Source organism: Nipponia nippon, unplaced genomic scaffold (genome assembly GCF_047370975.1).
Source record: "Nipponia nippon isolate SJK-2023a ecotype South Korea unplaced genomic scaffold, ASM4737097v1 scaffold_1, whole genome shotgun sequence".
Taxonomy (NCBI): domain Eukaryota; kingdom Metazoa; phylum Chordata; class Aves; order Pelecaniformes; family Threskiornithidae; genus Nipponia; species Nipponia nippon.
The window spans coordinates 136,701,106-136,720,692 of NW_028262290.1; the positions used below are offsets into that span (position 1 = coordinate 136,701,106).

Genomic DNA, 19,587 nt, shown 5'->3' on the forward strand with positions numbered 1-19,587 from the left:
AAAACCAAGACCTGTCCTTTAAAAACAAACATATACCTACTTCCTCCTGTTTTATAAAATAATCTTTTCTATAGTAAATCATTTTTGCAAGGAGAAAGTTACAAAGCCAACGAGTTTGATAACAACCATGGTAGTTTTTCTTAAAGATGAAATTACAAGCCAATAAGCACCCAGTTCTTTGATTTTCACTTAGGTTTGTAATATTCAAGTTGTTGGGAAGAGTGAACCCTCCATTGGGTAAAATGGCACCAAAGTAAAAACAAGTAACTTCTCACTGCGTTGTCCGTCTAGAAAGGAAGGAACCTACTGGGGTTTTTAGCAAGTTTTGCAAGACATCAATGGAAGCACTGAGCAACGCTATGTCAGAGAGAGGAAGATCAGCTTGGCATAGAGAATACTGGTTTTTGTAATTTTATTTTAAATGAAATTACATTCAGATACAGCCCAGTTATATTAGCAGAGATTTAAGCAAATGTTTAAAGCTAACAAACTCCTATAATTAATCTCTTAGCTTTACAATTCTTTTGTCATTGACACTGATTGTGACCTCAGACTAAATTCACTCTTTTGCATTACTCACATTCAAAATCACAATCATGTTAAAAAAATACAAAAATGTCTAAAATTTCACTTTCCAACCTAACTTATAAGAATAATAAAATCGTTCAAATACCTTCATTAAAAAGCCACATTGATACGATTTACAGCTGTACAAATTGTTGTTTAAAACAAGCATTATAGGATAAGTGATCAAAGCAGGCCTAAAAATTTGAAGCAGTATTTTTTACACTGCCCTTACATAGACTTTTCTGGCTAAATTACAAATAAAAACCACTTTGAAAATGTACTCTTAAATTCACCAGAATAAAAAAAGCCCGAAGAACTGTGTCTGAGAGAAAAAAAAAAGCCATATTCTATGGTGTGTACTCACACTCCAAATTCCCAACAACAAGTGTACACAACAACAAGAATTGTGTACTTCACTCCAAATGCTAACTGAAACAAGGGGTTTCCTTGCACTTTATGTACTTGATATTTGACTAAAAGATCTGCATAGAAAACAAGTAGAAACACATCCTGCACCTGACAAGGTGAGCAGTCTGCGTGCTGGAAAAGAACTGAGTACTGCTGAGTAAGGCAACTGAGACAAAGCATGGCTTAAGTGCAACCTGGTTAAGGCAGAGAATGTATTTTTCAAGCTGTTACTTCTGCTTCCACTTAAAAGCACTAGCGCACTGGAATGTGTTTAAGAGCTTTGGTTAAAAAGACCTGGTGGAACTGGAGGTGGTTCACAGAGATAAATCTAAAGAAATTCATTACAATGAGCTAAGACAGTCCCTCAAAAAAGCCTTTGTCGACTTCATATTCCTAAAGCCATTCAGTCCGAAGGTCCAAATATATGTACTAACAAGACAAACAAACATGTCAAACACAGCTTTCTCAAAATACCCATCCCTTATTTGCCCCCTGCAAGACACAGCTCCCACTCTGGATCAGGCATCATCTGAAATTTTACGTGAGTGAGTGTGGCAATATTTTGGCCTAGTAAGTAAATCATGTCCAGTCCTACTGTTGCAACAGATGTAGAATTAGTCCTTTATCAGGCCAAATTCTGCACAATATTATGCTGACCTTAATCTAAAGTAATTTCTGTGACATTAGTTTGAGGTTTTAAGTGAAGGCAGAATTTGGCCCATTTTAGCACATTAAAATCCACAGCTTCTGTTTGAAGAATCAATAGATTAAACAAAGTATCAGAAGCACTTCTCACATTTACTACCTGAAAAGCCCCACTCACTCCATTTGACCAGTTTACAATTATCATTTATCTTCTCTAGTGCTAAGAAATCCTAGGTTATTCACAGAAATATATCAAAGCTCGGGAAAGCGTAACAGATGCATCACATTGTTGCATAAGCTTATGCTTAAAAATACTAGAAAGTAGCTGGGCTCTGATCATTCTTTGGCTTGAAGCTGAAGCCTCCTTGGATAGATCAGTTCTTCCATTTGTTGGAGTCCCAAGCCAGGAACCAGCCTGTGAATGTCGGGGGTTCGTGCCCCTGCTTCACGATGACAATGGGAGTCCCCTTATCTCTGCCAGAAGGATCTGTTTCAATATAGCGTTTGGCTAAAAACAGAGGAAATAAAACATGTAATATATTAGTTCATTCCTTTGGTATAAAAAATACATTAAAAGCCCTAGTGAAAGAACCCAGGGCTACTATAATACAGTATTCAATTACATTATTTCAAAGGCAATGAAATGACGAGGTAATTGCTGATTTCTCCCAGCTGCCAGGGAAGGAATTTTCCAGGACGTTAAAACAGAGGGATTGTTGCTCTGATCAGTTCGTTGCCATACAGCTGGGTTTTGGCTCTTGAGCAGGAGAAGGAATTTGCTGGTGCTGTGCAAATGCACAAGCTTCATTCCCATTTTTCCTATGTAAAAGCCGGTATAGTTTCCCTTGACATCGCAATGGGACATCAGTACATATCGGAAACACAGCTAGGTAACCCTAGCTGCTCCAGGGAAATATCTGCAAGCGTTTTTAGCATGACCTTTGTCAGAATGGCTCAGCTATGTGAAATCGCACCAGAGTTGACATGTGATTTTTCAAGGAGGTGCGCTCTACGTGAGTTGTCTTGATTTGTTCTGCAGTTGGAATTTCCTCCTCCAAATTTAACTCAGTGAAGCATGGCAGTGTAAGGACTTGAGGATTTGTTGGCATTACTTTGACTATATACGTTAGTGTAGGGTGCAGCTCACTAGGTATCTCCTTTTAAATTTTTTCTCTTTTCAGTGCAGTTTCTTTTCATGGAGCTCTCCTATATATTCTTTAAAAACCTCTGCAGCCTAGTGATGCTATCATGATTAATTTTACCCTTCATAAACTTACAGATAAGAAAGATACAATGAGTTTTAAAGCACATTTAAAGGAGAAAATAATCTTCTCCAGGACTCAAATCCTAATAAGCTCAGTAACCCTTTTACACACTGTAAATGTAACTAGATTTTTTCTACCTCATCTTTTTCACTTCTTTAAGTAATATTGATGCTAATTCACTCAGAATTCTGCCAAATCGATTTGATTTACCAGATTTAACGGATTCCTGTCGCTCAGTTTCATTAGCATCCTTCCCAATCCAGACAAAAACCTGCAAACAAAGAAGAGAAAGGTATAGCTCCCATGTTGTTATAAGGATGTTGTGTACAGCAAGTAAAGTACAAAATAGTTGATTCCACTAGGAGGAACAATATACACTATGAAAAGACTTGCAGAGATACACAGCTCTCCCAAACCACAACTGGTGATTTTTTTTTTCCCCTTGCGAGACACTGTAGTTCTGTCCTCTTGAAATCCCATTGCTCTCTTGACACTGGAAGGCTGGACCTTTATGCACTTTGATGAAAGGAACTCTAATTACCTTTTCCATGGATATCTTTTACAATTTGCCAAAGAAATTGCTCTTTAGGTGCAGGTAAAAACACTGAAGAGGAGCTGTCTCTGGTTTGAGCTCTGCGTGCGCATCAACACTTGTGCCCTGTGATCAGTGCTACCCAGGGTAACTGCTGGATAACCCACTGAATAACCCAACAACCAGAGTCTTGATCTGCAATCCCCACATTTTTTTTTCTTTCAAGGATCCTTTTGGAAACCAGCTACGTGTCCCGGATTTCTGTCCTTCTTACCTGAGTCAGTATGTCCCAACTACTTTCCATCCAGCTCTTCCCCCCCATCACTACTTCCCACATGGACCTTGGGTGTTCCTTCTCATTTCCAAAAACCTCCGCCTTTTTTTCCTTAAGAGTTAGGCTGAAGAAGACAAATAAAGCATGGGATCTGTGGCCTTCCCCCCCTTTCCCTCCACGGGAAGAGGAAGGGTAGAGAGAATATACAGTGAGAAACAGATGTGCCCTCCGCACCTGTAGTAAGTTTGCCTGTCATCCAAAAAGCTCTCAACATTTTCAGTTTTCAGTGAACCTGGGAAAATGATGGAGATGATTGTTTCTGTCACCTTCCACCCAGTTCTTCTGAAGAAATCTGTTTAAGGGTTTAGTGTTTGTCCCCTTCTCTAGTAAGACTTTTTGTAGGTGCTGCTGCTACATAGATTTTGTGGCTTCTGAATACCTTTTATGCAGTAACTTTCTTTTTTGAAATTAATACATTTTAGTGATAAAGTCAAGAACATTATTGAGAGCCTTTCAGAACTCTGCCAGAGCTCATATTCTTGCAGCCTCCATTGGTTTTAGTGGAAAGTGCCTTCCATGGTCTCCCATTATGCTTGGAAATTCAATTGTGTATGTTCACACTAGCACATCATATAGCTCAAAAAATATAGCTCCCTCTGGTATAAAGAGAACAAAACCTCTTGCATTCTCACAAAGATGATTTTCCTCTCATCTTATGATCTAAAAGTGGTTAAGAATAAATTATCCTTGTTACCACAAAAAGCAGTGGTCAAGTATACGGCTTACCTGCTCCCAAGTATCCAGCAACATGACATCATCTTCAGTCAGATCATCCTGAGTGAATTCTCCTGGGACCTCCTCAATCTAAAAAGGATATTATGTTTTGGGTTTTTTTTTTTTTGTGTTTTTAATGATTTATCAAGATATTCTGATTTTGCACAGACCAAAGATATTTTTAAAAGGATAAGTCCAGAAGCTGGTGTGCAATTCTTTTTGCTCCTTAAGGGTCAAGCCCGAAACTGATTTGATGAATGTGTCAAGGGTGTTTCACTGAAAGGAAACAAATCACATAATTGCATGTCCTATAAAATCAGCTCTCAGTTTGTCAGAATTGATAGGGTATCCTCAGGAGAGGCAGAGGTTTACACTGGAATTGTGACTATTGTTAAGTTGAGACCAAGGTCTGCCAGAAGAAGGGGACAGGGAAATTTCCATAGAGCATCTTGAACCAAGCAAATTAAATCAATCAGCTGTTATCAGCTGATATATTCATGCAGCTTACATTCATTAATAAGGAAAAGAAACTGCTTTGGTTTGCAGTGGGTGAGCTCAGTGATGAAATACACACCCAAGCAAGCTTTCCAGTCACTTGACAATGGGACATTACAGTTGACTAAGCCATCGAGGATTAGTCCCCAAAGGAAAGGCAGACTGCTTGCTTCTTCCAAGGACGTGCAGTTTAATGTTATTCTGTATGAGAAGGAGAGGTCATAATGTAGCTAGTGGTCAGCCCTCTATTTTTAAAGGACTGTCACGGGTTTGGCTATGCTTGGTCATGTAAGAGTGCTAAGTGGATGGTAAGCAGATGATGCCAAAGGCATTCCTTTTCCCCACCCTGTGTTATGGTGGCCAGAAGGTCAGAGTGATCTGACCTCCCTCTTCTGGTGAGCTCTAACAGTGGTGATTCGTTATTAGAGAAATGCTACAGGAAAGAGGGGATTTCACAGAATTTGGATGGAATTTAAAACAAAATCCAAACAAGTGAATAGCTTCCAGCAGACTATTATAGAGAGGTTGGTTCCTATTACTGTATTTCACAGGAGTGTTTTAGAAGCTTGTTAGAAGAACACACTTTACTACTCTCATAAGATTTTAAAGTCCTTATTAAAGGATCCCATTTGTTTTATCCCACTCCAAATGAATGGGCTGTGCCTTAAGGAGACAGCAGAGATGGTAGCTAACTACGTCCCCTAGATAAAAATTAGTGCATCCTTGCCAAACGGTGACACAGCGTTGCCCTCCCAGAATACGGTAAGTAATTAAGCCTGAATCACAGGCTTAATACCCAGCACACATCTCTGGGTATTTCTGCTAAGGAAATAGGTCTTCCTACCTCCTTGAGCACAGGCCAATACCTTAGAGGCATAATAACATGTCTTAAATCTCTATGGAAAATTTCAGACTGCTAGGGACTTTTGGCAAGGGACATTTCTTTCCCTCACCATCACTATCAAACACTTAAGGGGCTAGGCACTGACGTGCACTTTCTCAGCAAAATGATAGCAGTCTGGCAATGCTCTGCAAGAACACAATTGCTTTTGACTGGGCAAACGCCTTTTTGCATCTGCAAGCCTCTAGTCCCAGGCTGGAGCAGGCTCTGTGTGCAAACGTCTGTGGTATTAATTCTTCTGTCTGTCCTTTGCATTTGAATTGATTTAAAGCACCAAACCTCAACTCTCTAGCTCTTGCCAAGCACAGGTAATTAAGCCAGATCCCCAAATTCATTTAATGTCTGATGATTCCCAAGGCAAAATGTACCAGAAAATATGTAATTAAACAGAGAGGAAAGTATCCCTCATATACTCACAATAAATCTGCCAGTCTTATTAGAACAACCATACAGGCGAGGGGGATGATTTTCAGCCTTTGTCGAGAGTTGTGAGGAAGTCTGGTATTTTTTTTTACCTCCCAGTGCTTTCCAGAATTCCTCTGAAATACACAATATATAATTTATTCAGTGGTGGATTTAACATTTGATGTTTTAGCTTGTTAGATACTGTTTCAAGAATCCCCAGTGTCTTCTTTTCTGTCTCAAAGATGGGTGCATTTTCTTACAGTTCTTCTTGCAGTTTGTCAAAATAACAATAAAGATATCACTTGCAGACCTAGAAAGAGCAACGCGCCATGGCTTTGTCCCCTCCTAGGCACTCAGGGTAAAGAAAGGACCACATTCCTCTGCCGCTCCTGCTACTGTCCTACAGACTTCCAGGGCATCGCACTGCTTGTGCGTCAGCCAGTTCTGGATAGATCTTTCCATGGTAAAATGTCAGGTTGGATTTTCAAAGGTACAGAGTGAGCATATGCTCTGCCTACAAAATATATGATCGCAAAAACCATTTAGGCTGTATTTCCATGCAGTGCTGTGTATTCTCAGCTGCCTATTAGCAACCACGTGGCCTCATACTAACCTGGTTCCTGGCCTTCATTAATCTTAGCAGTCTGGCATTTAAGAATGCTGGCAATGTATTGAGCTCCTTGTTCCTCTTCTTTGTTTGCTCCTTTTCCTACCCAGGTGTACCCAGAGTTGTTTGGCAGTTTGAGAACAAACACATCATTAGAGTTTAGTGACGTTGCGTCAACATCAACCTAGATCAAGAAAGAAATTGTTTTATTCTTCATATTTTCAAATAATGTGATCACTATTTTGCATGTTTATCTAAAACGCGCAGACAGATGTTAATCAGCTATGCTTTTTTCCTTCAATTTTTCCCTGGATTTATAATGATATAAATTAGAGAAGAAATTAACTTGAGACAGGGACCTGACTTGAAGGGCAAAAGATAGGACTATTTGGCAGTACGAAAGACTATCTCATAAGGGTTGCTGATTTCTTGTCTTTCTTTGACAGCTGACTGTTTACTACACATTTTCTTACAGCATCCTCTGAAAGATGTAAATTGGTTGCAGCCAGTTAGGACATATTCTCTGTGATTTATTAGATGGGCTGGTCACATAGAGCAGTGGATTTGATTTGGAGTTTTGCATTCCTACCAGAGGTGACTACCCAACAAGATTAGTTGGAGAGGCTTGTGGCAGCTATACCATTTCCCATGGGGAATAGTTGGTTTACTTAGCAGGTGACCTGACCTCTGCAATCCTGGTAACGGCTGCCAGGTTTCTGCGGACTTGGAAGAGTCGCGTGGGAGGAGCAGGTTTCTGACCTTCCTTCTTGAATGTCCCATTCTTGTAGACAATAAGCGGTTTGTTTTTGAACAAGCTCAGTAAATGTGTAGGCTCTTTGCCTTGGCTGACTTGGATCTGTACATACGTAAAGAAATGCAATAAAAGAAACAAAAGGACACAAGTAGTTATTTTTGGTCTTTGTTGAATAGCATAGGGGATGGTAGCCAATAATGCTAAGTATGTTAGCAAGAATGAGAAGTGGCAAGCTGAGAAGATCTAAAAATATAGTTCCAGACACATTAAAGTTAGAGCATTTGTGAGATTTTTTTGTCAATCATGCCGACACAAAGACAAGATCCAAAGTTCTAACATAATGTTTAGCTGATTAAAATGGCTGCTATCTACTGTAATAAGAAAATTACTCTTTTTCAAAAGAACTGTCATTTTACAGAGTTTTATAGAGTGACTTAATTCCCCTAAAAAACTGTCTTGGAAGTTTAGGTGCCCTGTATTTAAGCTGAAGAGAATAGTTATTCATCCTGTTCATTATTTCTATGTGTATTTTACCTGCAAGAGGATGAAAAAGATGAACATAAATCTATCTTGCAGAGGGTAACATGGATGACAAAAATGAACTTCCATCACAGATGCAAAAGATGTTATTGCAATCTCAGAAAAACATTGAGCTATGAAGAACGACTATTTTTAGGTTAATGTATGATAAAAGTTATTTGTATACAACCATTTGTTCTTCCTTTATAACAGTACCAGCTGCCAAGGTGGAGAGCTGCAGCTTTCACTGCCGGAAAGAAAGGGGAAAAAAGGGAACGAGGCATGCTGCGTAGCCAGCAGAGGAGAGCCCCAGCCCTTTAGCCCTGCCCGGCGAGGCTTGGGGCAGCCGGGAGCCGGGGGCCGAGGAGGGGCGGCTGCAGCCGGGCAGGGCGTGGGGCCGGGGGGGTCCTGGTGGGCAGCCGGAGCAGGTGCTTTTACTTGTCTCACAGCTGGATAGACTGGTACAGCTGCCTGATAAGGATACCCTAGGATGCATATACTTGTAGGTGCCAAACTGCGGCAGGGTTTTACAAATGCCAAAAAAACCCCACCAAAAAACAGGAAAAAAACCCGAAAAACCTGCTGAGGGAAACATATTCCTGCAAAACAAATAGGGGAACGATTTTTTAATAGTCATTTGTACTGTAGTGCCATCTAGTGACCACAAAATAGTACCTTTAAACCTTTGAAGTAACGCTAACACAGACGTTAAGCACAGGTAACACATTCTAGGTAGCCATGTACAGGCATACAAATGCACACATGCATATATGCATATGTGTGTATATATATATATACACATACATATATATACACATATATGTATTCCTAAATTCATTGCAGGCTAAAAGTACTTTTAAGTGTCATGTCCGTTGCAGTGAGATGGATCTCCTTCAGCTTTAATAAAAAGGCTTTTTAAGCACATTGTTATTGCAGCTGTTAGTAGTAATGTTATTATTACTGTAGTATTAGTATTGGCCTTAGTTATGAGGTGGGACCATATTGTGCTGAACTCTGTCCAAATATAGAACATGTGTTAGGAATATTTCAAGGAGTAATTACCTAGACGTGTTCTAATCCTTCCTTAATATGATTTCAGTCATAAATCGTAACTGACTAAAAGCTAAAAGTATGGTCTGCCATCTAAATTAACTGTACCTTGGTGGGTGGCAGAAGCCCTTTACTTTGGTAATTAAGAAATGGGAAGCACAGAATTATCTCCTACTGCCTAGAAAATCTCTGCCTGTCCTTGTCATGTTCCAGCTCTAGCCCTTCTGTGAAACAAGGGGACCTCTCACCTCTCCACCTACCCACCGCTCCTCACTAATGATGAAATTCTAATCATGCTAGGACTAGCTCATCTTGTCACACCTTTTAGCTGCCAATGCCCTGTGCCGTGCCTTGTACACCCCATTTCTGCAACTGAGGATGTGTGTCCTGCTTTCATGGACCTGCAAGCACTACAGGATGGGAAAAAAGTTATGTTCCTTACTGTGGCAGGGACAAGCCACAAGCAGGCTCTCCCCTTCCGGCTGTCATGTGGCTTTCACGTCTTCCAGCTTTGGCCCTCTAAAAGTCAGGCATCTTGTCTGGGCTAAACATCAAAAGGAGACAGGGGAGCTCACACAGGGCTAATGCCCTGGCAGACGCCTGCTTAAGAATGAGCTGCCCTGGGAGGATCTTATCCTTCGGTCTCCACTGACCACGTACAGAGTTTGTAAGGCTAGGCAGGGCTAAAACCTAATTTTTAGACAGTGAAAGTCGAAGCAAAGAAAAGGCAGTTTTAGGCTGTGTTATACCTGTGTTCTTTTGGACATCTACATTCAGAAAGGATGATTCAAATGGGAAATCTCCAGTGACTTTAAAAGGAGCCCATGGTGCTTGGCTCGATACACACCATGAGCAGTTGATACTCCCAGTCTTCAGATGCTCCCTCCTCCTTTCAGTTCTCATTGACATTTGCATATATTGCATGCTCTGTTGAATTTTATCTAAAAGACACTAACCTGCACAGCCTGATCATTCAATGACCGATCCAGCTGTACAGTCAGAAATGCAGATGCAGTCAGTTCATCTTTTGTAGTATGGGCTCCTTGCCTGAGGACGACAAGGAGAAAGACAATGGTTAAGTCCAGTTTCAGAATAATCCAGAGCTTATACTGCATGACAAATGCACAGTAAACAACCTTGTATTTACATGTGGTTCTACTCAAAAGGACATAAAGTCAACATAAAATAATATCCACATGCTGGAGGTCTGTGCAAAGCCGACCAAACGTACCATGTGTAGATGATCTGCCCTTTAGGGTAAGTGTAGAGGATAATGTAGCAGTCACCACCGTAGAACTGTCCGTACGTGTCGGGTTCCACAGGAACTCTGCCACTGCTTTCCACACGCCAGATCTGGGGAAACAGAGAAATCACTGGAGAATACTGAACTTCATCCTGAGACTCTTCAAGAAGCAATTTCTTGTGTCATCCCTTGAGTGACCTTTGTTTCTGTTCCCAAGTGTTATGGAATAAAACCAGGAAGGATTCTTCATGAAGCAGATAGATAGATACACCCTGTGCCCACTGAATGAATGAATAATGACCATCAACAAGCCATTGCAGTACACTTTTCTTTGTCTTGATGCTTTAATGCCACATGATCACCTCATAATGCTATGTTGAACTTACTTTCTTAACATCTTAGGATGATAACATGATATGAATGGCACAACATTATGATTCATCACGGAACTATCATATCATTTGGGAGAGGCACACTGTAGTCAGATAACACACTGTTAGGCAGATTTCTTCCTATTTGATTCACTACAGCCCAGTTCAGTTAACAACTCCTCTCCAAAAACATACTGCTAAGATTATACAGCAAAAAATGCTTCTGATCCAATCTGCTTTGGCTCAAGCCTACAGACCATCCCAAGTATAAGGTTAGAAACCTAGAAAATATACCCATGGGACTGTAGGTATTTATCTTTTTCTTCCAGAATCCCAACATGCAGACCTGTATTCAACAGGCTATGTTGGTACAATGCCAAACCAGCCCTGTGTAGTCCAAAGATACTCCTGCAGTGGGATATGGATAGATCTAGAAAGACTGTACAGCCAGTCATCTTTTTCTCTCTAAATCCAGGCTACCCGAGGGACAAAAGGGACAAAGAAGGGACAAAGAAGGTTCCTCTAGAAAGCAGACTGGATACTTCCATAAAGACATGGAACGAATTTCTGACTCCAAGGGCAAGTTTTCCCATTCCAGATTTCAAGCTGATGTGAGATAGAAGTTTTTCTTTATGCTAAGGATTGTATTTAAAGTGTATCTTTAAGTATCATGTAGAAGGGGAAATGTTTCTGCTGTTTGATTTCTATTGATGACTGGTACAACATCTTTCATAAGCACCAAAAAAACATGACCCAGCACACAGCTGACAAAGAGATTCACTTTCTACTTCAAAGTACCTTTTCTGATGGTAGAAGTAACACTGCCACTAATGTAGTGTTGCTCTACACAACAGTGTAAATGGCAAAACATGGAGTAGCATGTAGTACCATAACAGAATAAGCCAGGTAGGTAGAATACAATTTAATACAATATAAAAATTACCTCCACTTTCCCTGAACCGTCATCTACCATGTTATGCTGGGCAGCCATTTGTGGAGATTCATGTAACTTGGTAGCATCAAATTCAATCTGCTCAATTTTAGCCACTCTCTCTGTAACATATACTTTGCCAAGGCCATCACTTTGATCTTTATCCTTCCAGTCTTTGAAAAATTGTTTGAAAATTGGTGTTTCACCTCCTTCGGGAAGGACTTGAATCTGAAATGAAGCAAGACACATGAAATGGAAGGAAAACAAAACTGACACAGTTACTCAAACAGAAACTTTTCTGAATTATCTGTTAGTGAAACATTGCCCTTATGTCTTATAAGCCCTTAAAAATATTTTTTTGCTGATTTAAAAACAAAGTCTTTAACAGAGCTCATGCTCTCCTGGTATCATCTCATAAATAGATCGCACCTGTGTGTTGGCAGGATAATTCATCTGCTGTATGAATTGTTCAGCATTCTTCATGGCAGCTTTTCTCTCCTGTCGGTTAGCATCTTTGCCTGGTTAAAACAGAAGGATAACAGTACATGGGAAAGGGCAATGAGCTCACAGATCCTGCAAAAACAAGATGTTCTTGAGCCAGGTTGTGTTCAACATTGCTCTTTCCTCAGTCTTGAACAAACACAAATGCTGGACATAGCATGAGCAGTAAGATTCGCACAAAGTTAAATGGCCAAAACAGTATCTCAGCGGCTTTGAAAACAGTTAAAATAAAATAAAATTTAAAAAAAAAAGAAAAAAGGAGGCATTGGTTTTTTTCTTAGTGTGTGCGTTTCTATCAAAAAATGCTGTTCATAATATCTGCTTGGTTCAAGGTACAAGAACACTGGCTCTTTTCTCTGAATCTTCCCTTGCTGGGCTGCAATGTGGTAAATAAAGCTGCTGTCCAGAACTGCCTTCACTTCTTCAGGCAGTGCCACAGTCTGAGTAAAAGAAACTCCCACTTCATCTGGCTGGGCTGTGCAATTTACCACCACCCTTCCCTGTCCACTGCTCCTTGTTCAGCCTTGCTCAGTGTTAGACATCCCTGAAAGTCTCTGTGGGATGATCCTGTGTATCAGGTCTGTGTCCCAGCTGGCTGTCAATGACTATATGCCAAAGACCGCTTAGTCTAATAAGATGCTCTGATAAGCTATTCATTGTATTCCATTTTGAATGAGACTATTAACGAAGTAATTCACACTCCTCAGCTTAGTGGTCTGAAGATTTCCAGCAGAGAATATAACTGCAGCCTCCCAGTGCAAGAGTGAGACTCACAGACTAATGGGATTTTTCCACACATTATTGTTACCAACAGTAGCAAAGTAAGGATGCACAGAGGAGCACCCAGGGCCACATTCAAAGGGCCTAAATTGTATTTATTTTACTTATTTTATGCCTGATCCTATTGGCTTGGAGCTGTCAGGTAGAGAGTGAAAACCAGGAATCAGGGGGTCAGGTAGACCTTAGGCCATCTGAGCACAATGCTCCCAAAGTGCTTTCTTTCAAAGGATGCTTCCCTACCTGCAAATGAAGTTTTCAAGCAAAATGCTTACAATGCTTCCTGGACTGACCTCAGCAGTTTGACAACTGCATCGATTAATTATTTGCTATTGCACATGGTAAAAAGAAATGCAAATGCCACAGAATAATTAATACACTGCCTCAGACAAAAAAAGGGGAGATAGTCAGCACTGGATGCGATGGCAGCACCACAACAATCCAGCTACTAGGTGTCCAGACCTAATTCCCCTGCAGTATTCTTCTGGGAAACATTCAGTCAAAGCAATTGCAGACACTCCTACAAGCATTGATGATACCACAGTGAAATATTCACAAGAAAAAAAGAAGCATCAAAGTATTTGCAAGCTTATGCTTTTAGTTGATGCCTAGGACACTCACCTTTCAATTTCACACCTCTGTGGTGCAATGTATGGAAATATAATATCTACCCATTATCAAACCTTCAGTGTCCAGGTTTTGTCCCAGAAGACAGGGATTTGATGACAATATACAGAACTTGTAGAATTCTTTGTTTGCTTTGTAATTGCCACTTACTTAGATAAGCATTTAAGCACCCAAGCTTACAGATACCTGAAAATAAGCCAGGATCCTTAGGCAAGACTCAGTCTTGAGGCCCTTACCCAAGTGGGAAATCCTTGTCCACTGACTGCACCAAGGAAGAACTGTGTGGAGGGTACTGTGTCCAGCCAGTATTAAATTCTTGCTATTGTCCCGAGGGTGTTGTGTCAGCTCCTTAGATATGTCTGTGTACCTTCTGCATTTGCCACAGAAGTGATCTCTTACCTTTCCACACAAAGATCTTCCTTGCAGCACCATTGTCCAAAATGAAGCACTCTTCAGACAAAAGCATAGCCATGGAGAAAGGGTTTTCCTCTGCTACCACGGACACCTTCATGGATCCACTTGCATCTGACACCTAAGAAAGCAGTAATTTCAAATTTAGATCAATTCTGGCTTTTATAACCAAATTAATTTCTGCTCCCAAAATTACTATAAAAATCAGTTGCCATTCCTATATAAACAGCTGTATGAAATTTGTGTGCTGCCGGAAAGTAAGGTAGGCTAATTATTATTTTTTTGTTTCATTTCATTTTACATCCAGTAGAGGGAGATGTAGTGTTAATTTTAGTGAGTTTGTTCGATCCCTATCTCACAACTTAAAATAAATCCGTTTCTCTTCCACTTTCAATTCAGCTCCTCATTGAGTGAACACCTCACAGTTAAAAATCCGTATTTTCTCCAGCCCCTCCTATATGTTGAGCTGAACTGGTGGAGTCCCTAGGTGTCATCTTCTGCTACCAAGCAACCTGCACTGAAGCCACAGGTAGACATACATGCTGAACAAGAGCATTTGAAACTGTAACAAAGTAGTCCTACACTGATACTAACAAGTGAAATACCTACATTTATAACCTACAGTTCTTTAACTGGAAACTGTAATGTAAGACCTGTTGCAGAATCTGCTTTGTAACCTCTACCACCACTGTAAGTTCACGTAGACCTTTAAAACCTTTTAAAATTCACTCCTGCATGGCTGAAAAGACCAGTTATTACTACTGAAAAGAAGTTATTACTATTGTAATAACTTTTCTAGCAGTCTTTATCTCCTTTCATAATTAAATATTAATTTTAAATACACCATTATATCTTCTATTTTATATTATGGAAGCACAAGATGGAAATTACCACTGCATACAACAAATAAAAATCAACTATTATACCTACTGTGAGGGCTCACCATAGACCTGTCTCCTTACTTTGACACTCACCGTGTCAAAGTGTTGCAGCACATTTAAATTTAGCTAACAGAACTCTGTTAGCAGGACCCATGTACTTAGAGGAATTTATTAAATATCCACAGAATTTTCTGAGAGTTCTTAGGATTCCAAAATTCACTGCAAGCACTTTTCTCTTCTCTAGTATTGTCTTACTACAATGGTCCTGATCGTACACGCAGGCCTTCTTATTCTTCTTTTTTTTTTTCTATTATTTTTTCTAAAACGCTGCTATAAAGATAAATATGTGCCAGATTTTTTGGCAAGAATGGGATGATTAATGGGAACTAAACACAGCACATAGACAAGACGGACTAAAAATGGCCTTGTAACAATGATCACCTCGTATAGGCTTCTGGTAAACCCCAGCCCCACATGTGAGTAGGGGAGGAATCACCTAACAGCCAGGGAGAGAGGTGGCTCCATCCTGCTGTGGTCTGTGGGATGCAGGAGCTGCAGTAGGAGTGACTCGCCCTCCCTCACACTTCACAGCAGCTTCGAAGCTACTGTAGATGTCACACACATGGGGATCCAGTAGCACTTAGTGCTGTCAGAGTGTTGCCACTTGTTGACCAAACCCTTCTTGTTAAGTGACTATGGGGAAGGGAAGAAAGTACATTGTATGCCAGCGAAAGATTCTTTTCTGTCACACAAGGCAATCTCATTGCATGAGCCAGAGCACGAAGTGCTGAAGAGAAAGGTCCAGATCTCAATTCTAATGAGAGCTTGTAAAAAAATACTCTTCTTGCAGTCTTCAGGAGAAAATAATCTTTTTTATTGGGAGGGGGCAGGATTAAGTCTTTTCTAGATTTCATTAAAAACATCCCCCTTTTCCAAATACTTTCTCACTTCTTTTCTCAAGTGGGAGAATATGAAAGAAAGGGGAGCTGTGGAAAAAAAAAAAAAAAGAGAGAAAATACAGGCCTGGAAATAGTTTGGGTTTTTTTTCAGAAAAAGAAAAAGAAATGGTTGTGTGGCCTTGTATATAGATAAGATGCTGTATTCTTAGTCCGAAGAATAAAGTCCATCCCTCTTCTAGGAAAGAGCAGTATGCATAGCATGACATGAGGAAAAATGACAACTTTACTGCATGTAATCATAAAACTCCTACTGATTTAAATGGAGTAAATATTTAATCCATTTTGTTTATAGGTAATTTTTCTGGTGGTGGCACTGTCCTAGTCAGTGTTAAGCCACTCCAGGTGAGGAAGGAGGAAAAGGGCATTGCAAAAGAAAGGAGTTTTGCATTCAAATTCCTTTGGATTTCATATATAAAACATAACATAACTGTCCACCTCTCAAACTCTGCTAAGAATAGCTAAATCATATATGACTACTAAAACTCTCACTGTTAAAATCAAGAAGACAGGAAATATAGTTTGATTTAAGACCACTTAATTCTTTGACCTGCACTGAGTGGTTCATAGGCCATGCTTAACTTGTTTCCTGAGTAAACAGGACTGTCATCCATTTTTTTCTCAAATTACCTGGGCTGTCTAGATTGACATCTTTTGAGAAACTTGTCCATTGGCTGCAAATCAACTAACACAACTGCAGTTCTGTAACTGAAGTCAGAACTCCATATATGGGTGATGAATGAATGCATGAATACTGTGGAGTACTGTACCTAAAATAAATAAATAAATAAATAAATAAATAACTTACCATATATAGTTTAGCGCTTCTCCTGTTTGTAATATCGGCCAGCTCATCATCATCATCATCACACTCGGGAAGCGCTGGCTTGCTCCCTAAAACCTGTACAACAAGAGAATAACAAATTCACTGCAGAGGGAGAGTAGGTGCTGTAGTATAAACACGTAAACACTGTCATGTGTTGATCCAGTAATCGATTAATCAGGATCATCTTTACATATAATCCAATCTAAATCCAAACTCATGGGTGACTTGGTCATTAACATATGGATAATTTTAAATAACTGTGTCAGATCTCCAGCAGCTTTAGAACTATATGCAGTCTTCCCTGCAGGCCAAATTGCTGGTCGTCTATAGACCAGGATAGGAAATGATATATAGAGAAAAGCTTCAGAGGATACACACACACACACAAATACACAGAACAGAAAGGTTTATGTGATCCTATTCTACGTGTGTGTTTATATGTCTGTCCTCCCCTTTTCCTCCCAGTAACTTCTAAACTGTCGGCAAGCACGTCTTACAATTTTTTGAATGACATTACTCTTAAAATGTTTAACAATACTAAAATTAAAGCAGATAAAGTGAAATATACGAGTTGAAATTATCTTCTAAAATATTTCAATTGACAATATAAAGTATCAGATTATGAGCTCAAAAATCTTAAAAATTACAGATTCTTAATCCCATCTTAAGGGGGAAAAATTAGCTAAGGTCTTGAAAAAAAATCATGGAGTAAGAAAAACATTTTTTTTGCTCTACGACCAGAATATCGATTTTGACACTGTCGTTGTTTTACATCATAGTAGTTTTACACCATGGGTAATGTTATAACAACTACCACTACAAGAAATTCACAGAGGTTCATGAAGAATATGTTACGGTCAGGTAGTCATTATTAGATCCTAGTTACCCTTTCTTAATGATCGTTCCTTAATGATTCATATATGACCAAATCCAAATGTTACAAACAGCATATTATGGATTTCTATGAAATTATGCCTCAGAGTGAAGGTAGTAGCAATTGATACGTCTGACTAACTAAATATTAACATGAAGTACAAGGGCAGTGCCAGCCTTCCTATTGACACAGTCCATTTGCATATAAGATGGAGTCACATGCAAAACCACTGTAAATATTTGATAACAGGGAAGCCTGACTAAGCATACAACTGCAAAGAATTTGGAAAAAAAAATAGCCTAAATATTTAATATAAGGATTTTCCTGACCTGGTAAGGCCAGTAAAATAGTAAAAAAAAAAAAAAAAAAAAAAAAAAAAAAAAAGCCTTGTTAAGTGTGATTGCTGCAGTTTAAGCTAAAATATTTCACTCGTGACTCACTGAAGACAAGAATGTAATGCCCTGAGTGTTTAAGAAAGATGTTAACCAGTAGCTCTTCAGTAGCTGTCAGTCAGCATTTCCTGAATTTATGCTACATGGCTGCAGATTTACTAATGCATAGGTGAAGTAGGGCTACACGTTCATAGCAGAGTTCCACCATGCTAGTGAATGGCTAAGAACCGTGGGCATATGTGGCATATCGGCACAAGGTTTCTGAAAATGTTTCTAGATTTTCACACTAACCAGCAGCCTACAGACAAGCTGTAGAGCACCAAGAATAACGTTGTCTTTGTAATGCAAGGGTCAGAAAATTGCCAAATAACAGGCATGCATCTTTTCCTGAACAGACACTGAATAGGTTTGAGGGTTTTGTAACATTTGACTTTCAGTAACAATTAAAAGGGTACAAGAGTCCTGTTAATAAAACTTCCAGAAGTCCATACTCGCTAGTTCTCTGCTTAATTAGGTATTTCCAGCAAAAAAATACACCAAAAAATATACAAAAATTGTGATTTCATACAGTTAAAGTCAGCATTTTCCCTTGCTATGCATATGGAATACCTGTGGCACCATGATTATTTTGCAGATTTGTTGTACATTGCTTAAAGTGATATAAAAAAACCTGCTCTTAAAATTTTCTGCTTGCCCAGGGGTCTTTGAAAACTATGGGAGTGCCACTGAGTAATTTTAAACAAGGCTAAATAGTGCCTGTTGGTTTTTGTGAAAGCATCTTGACACAAGCAGCCTCTCTATCCACAACACAGTCTAGGCGCCCTGCTCTGGTGGCAATTAAACCAAGCAGCCTCCGTAATTTAAAAACTGGGCTTTAAAATTAGCCCCAGCACAGTTTAGATTGCTGGCCTGACCTGATGGTGTCTTAAAACTGCATGTAGAAATGTTTTTCTGAACTAGGTAGAGAACTATTGTCAGACTCCCTAAGTCTTATCTTAGGAAATCTCAGTTCATCAGTACTGGCACAGAGAAAGGGGTCAAAACCTCCTTTGCGCAGGTGCAGTTACAGGTATGAGATGAGCTGCCCTGGAAAGGGCAGAGAAGTTCTGGTTCTGGGGAAATCTATTCACAGTTGACTAAACAGCAGCTTGCACAGTAGCTTCTCTGGCCAAAGCTAGCCCTGTGCTTCAACATAGGTGAGCAGAAAAGGAACATTACTCGTTCTTGTAATTCTTCTGCAGTTTCTCAGAGGAACCCAAAAATAAATGGAGAAGGGTCTTGAGGGTGCTCCCTTCTTCTGCATTTGAAGTCACAGTTGCTTGTAGATCCTGGCATTTTGATGACCCTTGTTAAGAACGGACAAGATGTGCTTCTCCTCCCACCAGATAAGAAAATCCAGGACTTGTGAGGAGGGCTGGGCAGCCAACACAGCTGTTAGAATAAGCCTTGAGCTGAATCACTAATGGGTATGTACACCTGTGTGTGTTGGTATCAAACCCAGAAGATGATACAAGGTTAAATGACCTAAGGCATGTGAAGACACCAATTGTGAAGAGATGCAGCATGCACTATATATACTCAAAACATGAAGTGATACAGTA

General features: G+C 39.7%; 1 protein-coding gene across 2 annotated transcripts in view; it reads right to left on the reverse strand.

The window, feature by feature from the left end:
* Positions 1-395: 395 nt before the first annotated feature.
* Positions 396-19,587, reverse strand: part of SCIN (scinderin) — a 62,444-nt gene continuing 43,252 nt past the window's right edge. For both annotated transcript variants that reach the window (XM_087774132.1, XM_009461171.2), the window contains exons 5-16: positions 16,703-16,795; positions 14,046-14,178; positions 12,171-12,259; positions 11,754-11,969; positions 10,428-10,549; positions 10,153-10,243; positions 7,559-7,729; positions 6,880-7,057; positions 6,279-6,400; positions 4,478-4,555; positions 3,096-3,156; positions 396-2,128 (exon numbers count right to left, since the gene is read on the reverse strand). In XM_087774132.1, coding sequence (XP_087630258.1) covers positions 1,995-2,128; positions 3,096-3,156; positions 4,478-4,555; positions 6,279-6,400; positions 6,880-7,057; positions 7,559-7,729; positions 10,153-10,243; positions 10,428-10,549; positions 11,754-11,969; positions 12,171-12,259; positions 14,046-14,178; positions 16,703-16,795 — 1,488 coding nt within the window. In that variant the 3' untranslated portion in view covers positions 396-1,994. The remainder of the gene's footprint in view (positions 2,129-3,095; positions 3,157-4,477; positions 4,556-6,278; positions 6,401-6,879; positions 7,058-7,558; positions 7,730-10,152; positions 10,244-10,427; positions 10,550-11,753; positions 11,970-12,170; positions 12,260-14,045; positions 14,179-16,702; positions 16,796-19,587) is intronic.